Below are 12,208 nucleotides of genomic sequence, written 5' to 3' on the forward strand. Positions count from 1 at the left end.
GACACTACTTCACCGGGAGCCCAGACACCTCCTGACGCCCACCGATCCGCCGCTGCCTGCCCACTCCCAGCCTCACGCCGCTGCCTGAACCCACGTACAGCTCACACTCCATAACGAGACGGACGTTCCCTCTCCTCTCTGTTCCAGGCAGGGCCACTGGCCAGGAGGCTGCGAGCCGCCACCTCTGCCCCAGCAGCACCCCTCCCCAACCCTCAGGGTCCTGGGAGGTTTGGGGCCCCTGAGGCCTGACCCACCTGGGACCAGTGTCAGGGAGGTGCCCTCAGCTGGGAAGCCAGAGACCAGCCACCTTCAAAACAGGGCAGGGGGAAGGAGCCTGAGAGGGGAGCCAAGGGTTGGCGGGGGGTGGACGGTGCCACAGGTGCCCTGCCATCGGAGGGACCCGCCCCGCAGACCAGGCTCCTGGATGCTCGGAGCTCCCCTCGGCCTGGCACGGCCCTCCTGATGCGCCTCGCCTGGGTGCGGCCAGGGCTCAGACCACCTGGGTCCCAGCCGTGTGGCGTGCCTGTAGGGAAGCGGGTACCGACATCCTGGCTCCACGGGAGCACGTGCCGGGGACACACGTGCCCTGGGCTGGCGTGGCTCCCCTTCGTGAGCAGCCCCTCTGCCCTCTGGAGCCACGAGGTGCCTCCCTGCTCCTCTGGCTGGAAGGGGCTGTCCAGAGGGGTCTCCTGCACTCTGGGAGCCTGCAGGCCAAGCACAGCCGTCCTTGGGGCAGGGAGCCAGCTACTGGAACACCAGGCACACAGCTCTCCATTGCCAGGGCTGCCTCTAAAGCTCCAGGCAGAGGGCAGAGCAGGGGAGGGGCGGCAGCCAGCAATACCCGGATCTGGGAAGGGGCTTCCGGGTGGCAGGAGCCACAGCAGCAGGAGGTGAGGCGCATTCTGGGCATCACAGGAGCCCGGGGGGGGGGGTGTGTCTGCGGGGTAACAGGGAAGAGGGCAGTGGGGGCCGTCTCATCGTGCCCACAAATGGGGAGCCCCCAAAGGGTCTTAAAGGACATTCTGTGCTGCCAGAGGACGGGCTGCCCGAGGAGGTTGGGTGGAGGTCTTTACAGCGCCCCCAGGGCAGGATGCCCTCACTCAAAACCTAACTGAGCAGGTCCAGGGGCCACTGAGCCAGGGAAGGGCCCGGAATCACTGCGGGAGGCCCTGGCAGCCCTCAGTCTCCTGCCCACTCACCACCTGATCCCTGGCCAGCAAGCCAAGGTGCCGGTCAGCCCCCGACAGCCCTCCATGGGCCATCTGAAATGGCAGGGCCCTGAGAGGGAGGCTACCCCCTGACCCACCCATTTCACAGATGAGATGACCTAGGCAAGAGGCAGGCCCAAGGTCACCCAGCCAGTTAGTGGAGACTTGGGTCTAAAGCCAGGAAAAGGCACCCCAGGCTGGCCCTTTATTTTGTCCCATAAGATGACTCGGGGAGGGGGAGGAGAGCAGGGACAGAGACACTGAGTGGACCCACCAGCTCTACACCCTCAGCGCCAGGCTGCTTGGTGCCCAGCAGCCACCCCGAAAATGCCCATCATGGACCAGAAAGCAGAAAAGAGAAGATTATGAAGGAATTGGATGTGATTAACCTGTTGTCGTGACTTTAATCCCACCTTTTGGGCCTCAGTTTCCCCATCTGTCCACACCCCCTACCCCCCACCTATTAGGTAAGTCCTTGAAGGCAGAACAGGGCCTCACAGGGGCTCCCTGGGACCACAAGTCTCACTGCAGTAACACTGTGGATGCATAAACCCAGACAAGTCCAAAAGCCCCCCTGGAATGTGGGGGGCAGTAGCGGGGGCGCGGTAAGGAGCTTCCACACGGAACCAGTCTGCAGCCTACCAAGGTGAGAAGTGCCACGTGTGTCTTCCTGAGGCTGTTCCCACAGTCCCCTTCCCAGAGCACTGGCCCACTCACCACAGCCCAGCCCCCAGCAGGCCCTGCAGATCTGGACAAACAAGCCCCAAGAAACCTAAGCAGCGGGGGTTCTGGCCGTCCCTGGAGGGGGCCGGGGGCCGCCCACCTGCACTTAGACCAGTCAGACCAGTCTCTGCTGCCCAGACTGAGTCTAGGCACCTTCCCAACAAGTCCTGTTAGAGATGTGCTGTCACCAGGACAGCTGCAAACCTGGGGGAGGGCTTTTTAAACGCTAATGACAATTTGCATTTGTCTTTCCCACTTCCAAAGACCCCGAAGTGGGGGAGGGAGGGAGGGATGTGGGGGGGGGAGGGAGGGAGGGAGGGAAGGATGCAGGGAGGTGTGGTGCCCAGGACCAGTGATGCTGACTCCCCGTCCCACGCCATCACCCTCTGGCCAGCATCTGCTTCGTACCGTCACCCACGCTGCAGATGAGGAAACAAGCAAATCAGTGAGGCTGGTCTCAGGTCCCGCCCATGGCCCCCCAGGAAGCTCCAGCCTGGCTCTGAGGGCCACAGACAAGACATTGAATTCAGGCCGGCCCTGCATCAACCAAGGTCCTAGTCGGCCCAGAGACGCACTCCTCTCCCACCAGCCCGTGCCCCTCCACCTTGGCTGAACGGCAGCAGTGGCCTCCACAGGGGGCCCCTCACCCCCGGTACAGCCCACCCCCGCCTGTCCTCACCACTCACACGAGGAGGGGCCGGCCGTACCTGGCCTCTGCTCCCCTGAACCCCACCTGGGGGCCTCCGCGTGGGCACAGAGCTGTGCATCTGGCCCCCACCTCAACCTGGCGGCCACGAGAGGCTGTCCAAAGCACTGGCTGACCCCCTGAGCAAACCCCACGACCTCCTGGGGCTTTGCCCTCAGAGCGGAGCACCCACCTGCTCAGGAGCTCCCAGCATTTCCTGGGGGGGCAGCCCTCACCCCACCCACGTCCTCAGGTCCTGAGCCCTGCTGGGGAGCCTGCACCTATCCTCCCTATGTGCCAGGCCAAGGCCAAGTCCGTTCGTCCTAAGCAGCCGCTTCATCCCACCTCATACAGGCGGTCCAGACCCCCGGGTGTGCCCGAGGGGCTGTCGGGGGCTCTCCCTAAGAGGGCTTCAGCTCTCGAGCTGCAGGAAGAAGCGGGTCCCTCTCCGCTCAGGCCTGCCGGCACCCGGAGTTGTCGGGGCGATGGCTCCTGATTTGTTCTCAGCTTCTCTGGGAAAGCAGGTCTCACTGTGCCAACAGCGGGATAAAAACATCTCTGTGTGTCTGGTCCTTTCTGGACCATCTCGGCAAGAGGGAGAGGCCTGCCTTCCGAGACACGGCCCCCGTGTGGCCGCCTTCCTCTCTGGGCAGTGAGGTCTGGTGGGGGGAGGTGGTCCGCTGAGGCAGGTCCTCTGACGGGGGCTGAAGAAACAAGCATTCCTCCACCAGGCCAAAGTGTGGGGTGGGCAGAAGGAAGGGGGTCGAACCCCGCCTCTCAGGGGGGCATCCACCTCCTTCAAGAGTGCAGGACCGGGCTTCCCTGGTGGCGCAGTGGTTGAGAGTCCGCCTGCCGATGCAGGGGACACGGGTTCGTGCCCCGGTCTGGGAAGGTCCCACATGCCGCGGAGCGGCTGGGCCCGTGAGCCATGGCCGCTGAGCCTGCACGTCGGGAGCCTGTGCTCTGCAATGGGAGAGGCCACAACGGTGAGAGGCCCGCGTACCACAAAAAAAAAAAAAAAAAAAAAAAGAGTGCAGGACCTGCTCATTGCAGACATGGTGACAGGGCCTGGACCAGTGACTCAGTTTACCAACTTGCCCAAGTCTCTGTTTTTCTAAAAGAATCTGCTTTTAGGGAAATTTTGTTCCAGAAACCCAGCTCCTGAGAGCTTCGGGGCAGGCAGGCCCCCCAACTCCTCCGCCAGCAGGCAAAACCGAGGCCCAGAGGGAGGAGGGAACACACACTCAGAGGCTCAGGCTCCACCACCAAGAGAACCAGGCAGCCCAACGGCTACATTCTACATGCACTTCCCACATCAGGAGATCCCCTCGCACACTCACTGGCACACCTGCCCCTGCCCCTGCACATCCACCCACATACTGGCACACCCACTCAGGCACCTGCTCCCACAGGCCCATCTCAGGAAACTGCACACCTCTGGCAGTGTCGCAGGTCATCCGTGGCCAGCAAAACATCTGGCAGCACGTATTACAGACGTGCAAACTTGAGAAGAACAAAGAACAAGCAGCCCCCCACACCCCATGGCCGGACCCTGACAACACCACCGCCACCTGCCGGCAGCCGCCCCAAATTACAGGTTCAGTTCTCTCGGCAGTTCACTCAACCACTCAAAAACTATCCACTGGAACTAACTGCTCTGGGCGCTGAATGGCCTCATCAGAGCGAAATGGCTTCCTGGAAACCTAAGCGTGCAGTGAAGGAAGCAGCCACGGAGACTGGCACATGCCACCCGGGCACAGGCCCTGGGCTCCAGGCCAGAGGGCTGAGCCCACTAGGAAAACGCGGGGGGCGGGGGGCAATGAGACACAGGGTGAGACTCTGTTGGGTTCCCTGGACTCCCTCTCTCCACCGGGCAGCCCAGGTGGCCAAGCTCAGGCAATGCCCTGGGAGCCCAGGTCCAGCCCCTCTGGGCTTGGGCAGGGGGTGGGCCTCAGTCTGCTGGTCACAGAGCAGTGGCACCAGCACAGGGCCGGCCCAGCCTCCACTGCTGGAGTGCTGAGAGCCGCCACGGCCGGGAGCCAGGGACACCCATGGGCACACACACACGCACGCACGTGTGCACACACCAGCCCGCACCTCGATCTGCAGGATGGCTTCCTCACGCAGCCGGATGGCCTCCAGGTCCTCCTCGGTGATCTCCGGAAGCAGCGCCTGCCCCTGGGCCTGCCACACGCCATCGTCCCCATTAAAGATCTTCTCATCCTCGGACAGCTCGGCAAATGGGGCCTGGGGACTCTGCCGAGACACAAACCAAGGTTACCCGCATGCACAGCCCGCTGCCACCAGGCCGAGCTCTCAGCAGGCACCCAGGAGCCCCCAGCCTGCAGCCCTGAAGGGGTGGGGGGGCGGGTTCCACCCTGTCACTCGAGGGACATCCCCACAGGGTCCCGGGTGCTGGGGCTGCCGTAGATGGTGGGCAGACACCGGGCCCTGTGGCCGTCCCAGGCCTGGCTGCGGGGAGCACTCGGCAGGACCCCACAGCCCCCCAGAGCCAGGGCCACACAGAAGACCCTGCAGAGCACAGCCGCCAGGTTCCCAGCTCTTGAGGGGTCATAGGCCTCTTCGTGAGCCCCCAGAAAATGTCCCTACATGCACACAAACCCCAGCTTTTCATCTGGGGGCTGTGGCCCCACCGAAAGCCTGTCCCAGAGCTGGTTACAGACCAAGTGCTGCTGCCGGGCAGGGGCCATGGAAACCAAAGCATGGACGTCACCCAGTAGGGCACAGACCTGCCCCAGTTGGGACCAGATCACGGGGAAGGAAAGCCTGAGGGGGGTTTTCAAGTTGTCTTATCATTTACTGATTTCTTTAATTCACCAAATTTTCAAATTCAACAAACTAGTAGCTTCTCCCTTTAATGAATTCTATCTGTTCCCTGATGGGACAACCTGGGTACAAGTGAGCTGACATCCACCCCTGAGGTGCCAGTCCCGAGTGGGGAGTGGGGTGCCAGTGGGGGGCTGCGCCTACCCAACCCCCGCAAAGATGAGACAGCAGGAGCCGGGGATGCCCCTCCTCCCAGAGCCGTGGCTTCACACGAACAATGCTTCCAATTTACCTGAAAATGTTCAGCAACAAAGACTACTGACCTGCACCCCACGGCACCCGCCCCAAGAAGACAGATAACGGCACACGCACTCCCCCCAGCCCCGCTCCCCCAGGCCTGTTGTGATGACCAGGGCAAGAGGAGAAGGCACAGAGGACGGGCAGAGCCCCGGGAGGGCAGCCTGCCCACCAGTGCCCCTCACCTCCCACGGGTGTCAAAGCTCCTTGGAGCCGGCTCTGACGCTCCCGACATCCTTGCAGGGAGCAGCTGGAGCCCACTTTACAGGTGAGGCTGCAGAGGCCGAGAGGCCAAGGAACCCAGAAGAGCCGGGAAGTGGAGCAAGGCTCCAGGCTCCCACCTGGCACAGGGAGCTCCAGGGCGAGAACCACAGACCAGGAGAGAGGACGGTGCCAGCACAATGCTGACCACACGCCCTCCTCCTGGCCCGGGGACACACTGTCCTGGAGGCAGAGGTCAGTGCTGGGCACACAGACAGACGTGGGGACGGCTGCCGCTGTTCTTGAGCCCCTCCTACAGGTGTCTGGGCGGCGGGGACGGGGCTGAAACAGGACTGCCGTCGCCCACGGAACGGCCCTCTGCCACGTCCCCAGGACACTTGGCGTCGGTCGCCTTGGAAGGAGGCTGCAGAGGCTGCCACGTGCCTATTTTCTGCTTCCCCTTTGTTATAGGCCCCTGATGTCTGCCCCCAATGAAGACCACCTTCCCATGCCCTGTGCAGCTCAGGGTCACATGGCAGAGTCCTGGCCACACTGACACCAAAGAAGTGACTCTGGGTGTGTGTGTGGGGGGGCAGTCTAGGGGTCCACTCGGCTCCACAGGATGGTCTCTGTGCCTGTCCTCCCAGCAGACCCTGCTCCCTGCGGGCCCTGCCACACCGCCTACAGGAGGCCCCGCGGGTCAGCAGGAACACAGTCTAGTGTCCACATTCTTTCCTGCACTTTCGGGCCCATGATGGCCGCCGCAGGCCTGGCCTGCGGTGCAGTGGAGCGGATGGACACTGCCCACACCTACTCATCTGGGCACCAAAAGCAGCAAATGGCAGAAACAAGAACCTTGGGGCATTTGGACAAACGCCAGTACAGGCGGGCGCAAGGCGCTGGAAAGCCACATGTGTGACTGCGCCTAGGAAAGGGGACACACCAGATGCCACCCTTTCCTCTGCTTGCGGCCCCGCAGGGTGGGCACGCTCCCCTCGGTTACAGGGTGACGGGTCCGCACACACCCCGTCCTCCTCCCAAAGCTGGCACTCTCCCTACAGACCACACCGATACACGCAGCACCTCATCCCCGGAATCAGCAAAGACCTTTAAATAAATAAATACGTGGATACATGAATACAAAATAAAAGATCTAAAAATTCTGCTGACGGGCGCTCCTCATCCAAGGCGGCAATCACCACCTCCCCTTCCCGGTGTGGGCGGGAGGAAGTGAGCAGTGCCAGGCGGGCAGGAGCGGGGCGGGGGCTGGCCCTGCGCCAGGCTGCGCGCCTCCACCGCCCCCCTTCTGCGTCTCCCAGGCCCCGCCTAGGCTGCAAAGCCAAGTCAGGTTCCGGCCCAGCACTGGCACCATCGGGCCAGCGGCACACTCTCAGAGCCTCAGCGTTCTCCTCCACAGAACAGGAAGAGTGACCCATGCCCAAGGCCTGTGGCCTGTGTTCACCACACAGCAGCTGTGCTGTCTGCACCCCCCTGTCCCGTCCCTTCCCCGTGCTGCCCGGCACACCCCTCACTCCCAGCAGGAGGCACGGCATCTGGTCCCCCTCGCTGATCCCACGCCCTCAGTCCAAGGCGGACAGGGGACCGAGAAAGCTCAGCTCTGCCGCTTACTAGGTGTGTGATCCTGCCGAGTTCCTTAACTTCTCCAACCTCAGCCTTCGCTTCCCTAAGACGGGGCTGATACCACCCATGTCCCAGAGTCACATAAAGAAGTGACTGGGATGAAGGCGAGGCACTGACCAGTGAGTACACGTGAAAACGAGATGCCAATGGAAAGCCCAGGTCAGGAGCCATGCAGGGCCGGCCATCCCCGGGCAAGTGAGTTACAGGGCACAGGACACGCGTGCCTGCGGGGGACCCCAACGGTGCCCCCCTCCCAGCAGTGGCTGCTCCAGAACAGGACACCCAGCCCTGAGCTGCACTGATGCCTGCCCCCAACCCACCCGATTCCATTGGCCTGGGGCACCGCCTAGACAGGGGCTTCTAAAGGCCTCCCTGGCAAATCTAATAGGCCCCATGGGAAGAGCCCTGGCCCGTGCACCCAGGGCCCGAGACGTGGGCACGCCCACTGCAGCTCTGCTGTAAAGCACAGCCTGACCAGCGGGGGTGGGCAGGAGCACCGGGGCACAGCCTGCAGTGAGCACCACGGACCAGCTGAAAGTGAGTCAGACACTACGGTGCAGAAGTGACACTACGGGTGTCACGTGAAGCCTCCTGGAGTCTGGGTTTCCATGGAAGCTCCAGAAAGCCGAAGCAAAGGGTGCCGGCCTCCCTGCAGGCGTGGGTACAGCGCCTGGCCTCCACAGGTACCGGCCGCCCTCCCCAAGTGGCTCAGGACAAGGGACCAGGGAGGGAGAGAGGGCTGATCCTGCCACAGCCCCCCTCCTGTAAGGATCAGAAAGCACCCTTTATTCTCCTCACAAAGTCTCAATTTGGATCTTGAGCTCTGAAGCCAGGATTAGGATTTGCTGGCAGGGCGGGCGCTGGGGCCGCATGCAGCGCAGGGGATAGCCGTGTGATGGTTTTCCAGCTTGCGGGGCAGCCAACAAAGGCGGCTTTCTCTTCGCTCCAAGGCCCAGGGCTTGGGTTCCGTTCCGACACGGCCATTAGAAGCCCACAATCCAACGTGACTGCTGGGGGGTGGGCCCAACGGTTTCCCATGAGAAGAGATGGAGGCCGATGGGGGTTCAGGGAAGCCAGGAGGGCGCGTGGCGGGGACCCAGCGTGGCCCCCCACCCAGGGCCAGTGAGCAGGGCTCTCACGGGCTCTGGGAAACGGGCCACTGTCTCCCCAACTCCGGCCCAGGGCTCTGCATGGGAAGTCCGTGACCCTGGCAGGAGGGCAAGCGTCAGAACGAGAGCTGGTCACACACTTGGGAAACACAGCTTCTGTGTAGTAGCCCGAGGCTGGCCATCCACTTCTCCAAATAGCAAAAGGCCATGTGTGTGTTAGCTGACGGAAGTCTCTGGAGGCTCAGTAAAACCCAGGACACAGAACAGGCATGACTGTAACAATCCTTCCCTGGCCCCATATTAAATAAAGGTGCTGGGGCCCAGGGGCAGGGCCAACTGCCCTGCACCTGGCGGGGACCACGACTAGGGTACTTCCCAGCAGACGTGAAGGTGAAGCAGTCTTTACTGCTGCTGCCGGGAGCACGGGGCTCTGGTGAACCCACACCGAGCTGGCGACGGCGATGCAGACTTCGGAGTGTTCCCAGCGCTGGACAGGCACAGCCCTGCCTTGGGACAGAGGCCGGCCCAGAAGCACTTGGGGGCTGCCCACTGCCTAGGCCTGAGTAGGAGACTGACCCAGGACCCAGCTGAGGCTGCGGCCGACCACAGCCAAGGCGGCCGGCCACAGCCAAGAAGGCCGACTCCAGAGAAGCCAACCTGCCCCTGCTCACAGCCACACCCGGCACTCGGCTCGGAGGAGAGCCGGCAGGCAGCAGCCACCCCTGCTCCTGCCAGGACCAGGACCACCGGTCCGCAGATGGCGGCCCCGAAGTCCAGAGCATCAGTGCGGCAACATCCCAGAGCTGAATCCTGCAGTATGTCATCTCATCAACTACAGCTTGCAAAATTCCTGGAAATAATCTAATCTTTCATATCTTCTCAGAAGCACTGTTGACCACTGTCTTCCTCTTTAAGAAAAACTCTACTGAAATAGGACATCAGTAGTTGAAGGCACAAATCACAAGTGTAGATGGATCGGTCTGCGAACTGTAACAAAAGAAAGACTTCCGGGTCAAGATACAGACATTCCAGCCTCCTACTCATTATGCTGTCCCCTACCAAGGGTAGGGGCTTCTAACTCTGCCCGTTGGTTTGGTCCGGTTTTGACCTCTATCCTCTTTGGGCTCAGCGTGTGTCCGAGATGTCACCGGGGTCTTGCTGGGCACAGCACAACCCTTCTGCTGCCAGAGTCTCCCATTTACGGACTCAGCACAAATGCTCTGTCCATCCCACCGCAGGCTGGCTCTCCCCCAGGTGTGTGCTGCTGCATGTCACGTGCGCTCAGCGTTCTTCTATGTGACTTTTCACTGGGTATACACTTGAGGTGGAGCTGCAAGGCCACAGACAGGACGACGTTTCACTCCACAGGTGCGTTCAGCTACCAGAGAGGGGGCACCATTCACACTCCCGTCTACTGTGCAAGGTCTCCGGCTGCCCCACAGCCTTGCCGGCATTCGGCATGCTCCTGCGTTTTCATCTGTTCTTTTTAGTTGTGCTGGTGGGTGTGAGGTGTGCAGAGATGGAGCATCGTGGGTTAACTTTGCCTGCTTCTAATGACACATGCTGAGCACACACCCATGTGCTTACCAGCCATTCCGACGTCCCTTTTCAACGTGCATGCCCAAGGTGTTTGCCCTTTTATGTTTTTGAATTGAGTTGTCTGCCTTTTTCCTACTGATTTGTAAGAGATCTTTACATATTATGAAGTCCTTTCAGATGCGTGATGTGCAAATGCCTTCTCTCACTCTGTGGGTCACCTCTTCACTCTCTGAGGGTTGTACAGACTGTAACAAAGTCAAGTTTATCACTTTTTCTTTATAGTAAGTACATTTTCATCTGTGTGGGAGGAAGATAGCCTCCTATGGGAGCCTCTGGAAGCTTCACTGCCTTACCATTCACATTTAGATCTGTGATCCAGGGAAGTGTTCTGAGCCTGGGTGAACCGGGGTGAAGGATCTGTTGGGGGTGGCAGCCTTGTGCCAGCAGTGCTCCAGCCCCATCCCAGCCACACGGCGATGGCCCTGGGCCCGCAGCACTTCCTGGCTGAGAGGGCACTCACAGCCTGAGCCGGCCTGTCGCCTCGTGTGGACATCCCGCCCTGCACACCGCGCCTCAGTCACTCCGACACCGAGATGAAGTGGGCGGGGTGTTCGGACCTGTACTTGCCGTGTGCTCAACAGGACCTTTCCCAGCTCAACCATCAGCCAATCAGCATCAAGTCCTGTGCAAATCCTGTGTCTCCCACTGCATAGCAGTGCACCTCCCACAAACCAGGTAATCACATATGTGTGAGTCTGCAACTATAAGCAACTCTGATCCCACTGGTCTGTTTGCTTAGCCTTCAACAAATACAACACTGTTCCAATCTCTATTGCTTTATATTGTGTTCTGATACCTGGGAATGTAAATCCTCCAGTTCTGTTCTTCAAAATTGACTTCATTATTCAGGGGTCTTTATATTTCCATATAGATTTTATGATCAGTTTGACAATCTACACACACATCATATACAAACACATATTCAAAACCTGCTAGGATTTTTATTTGGATTGTACTGAACCTACAGAACCACTTGGTGAGAACTGACATCTTTATACATCAAATTTTCCAATCTACAAATATGGTGTACCCCTCCATTATTTAATCTTCTGTAATTTCTCAGTAATGTTTTATAGTTTTCTATATAGAAGCTTAAACAACTGGTCATAGATGTCTTCCTAGTTTTGATGCTATTATAAATGCTATCACTTTTTAAGTATCATTTCCAAATTGTCTTTTGCTGGCACACACAGTGTTTTCTTGCATACTGACATGATAACAGAAATCCTGTTACATTCACTTACGAACTCTAAGTTTCATCAGATTCATTCACATTTTCTAGTTACACAATCATGTTGTCTGTGAAGGGGTTTTAAACCTTCCCAATTTTAAATCTTTTATTTCTTTTTCATCTCTTATTGCACTGGATATGCCCTCAGTGCAATGGAGAATAGAAGGCAATAACACTGGACACCATGTCTCCTCCTCACTCTCAGGAGAAAAGATTTTAATATCTCACCAGTGAGTGTGCTGCTGACTGTTAGACTTTCGAAGATAGCCTTTATCAGATTAAAGGCATTCCTATCTACTCCTAGTCTGCGGAAAGTTTTGGGTCCCCCTAAGTGGGTACTGAATTTTACCAAATGCTCTTCCGTGTCTATTGAGATGATCAAATAGATTTTCTTTCTTACTGAATTAACGTGGTAAATTATTCTGATTATTTCTGAATGTAAACCACCCTTGCATCCCTAGAATAAATCCCACTTTATAATGAGGTATTACCTTTATATATATTGCTAGACTTAGCTTATTAACATCTTGGTTAGGATTTTTGCTTCGATGCTCATGAGACAGCACGTTATTTTCCATTTACTAGCCTCATAAAGCAAGGTGGGATGTACACCCTCTTTTTATATTCTATATAGGAGTTTGTGTAAACTGGTATTATTTATTCCTCAAATATTTGGGAGAATTCATCAGTAAAGCCACCTAGTCTGAAGTTTTATTGCTAGGATTTT

At 58.6% G+C, this 12,208-nt stretch overlaps 1 protein-coding gene across 1 annotated transcript in view; it reads right to left on the minus strand.

Annotated features, from left to right (window-relative positions):
- Positions 1–12,208, minus strand: part of TSNARE1 (t-SNARE domain containing 1) — a gene marked incomplete at its 5' end in the record, with an annotated part of 100,067 nt that overhangs the window by 63,704 nt on the left and 24,155 nt on the right. The window contains one exon of the mRNA XM_079722556.1: positions 4,714–4,872. Coding sequence (XP_079578682.1) covers positions 4,714–4,872 — 159 coding nt within the window. The remainder of the gene's footprint in view (positions 1–4,713; positions 4,873–12,208) is intronic.

Source organism: Hyperoodon ampullatus, assembly GCF_949752795.1.
Source record: "Hyperoodon ampullatus genome assembly, chromosome: 17".
Lineage (NCBI taxonomy): Eukaryota > Metazoa > Chordata > Mammalia > Artiodactyla > Ziphiidae > Hyperoodon > Hyperoodon ampullatus.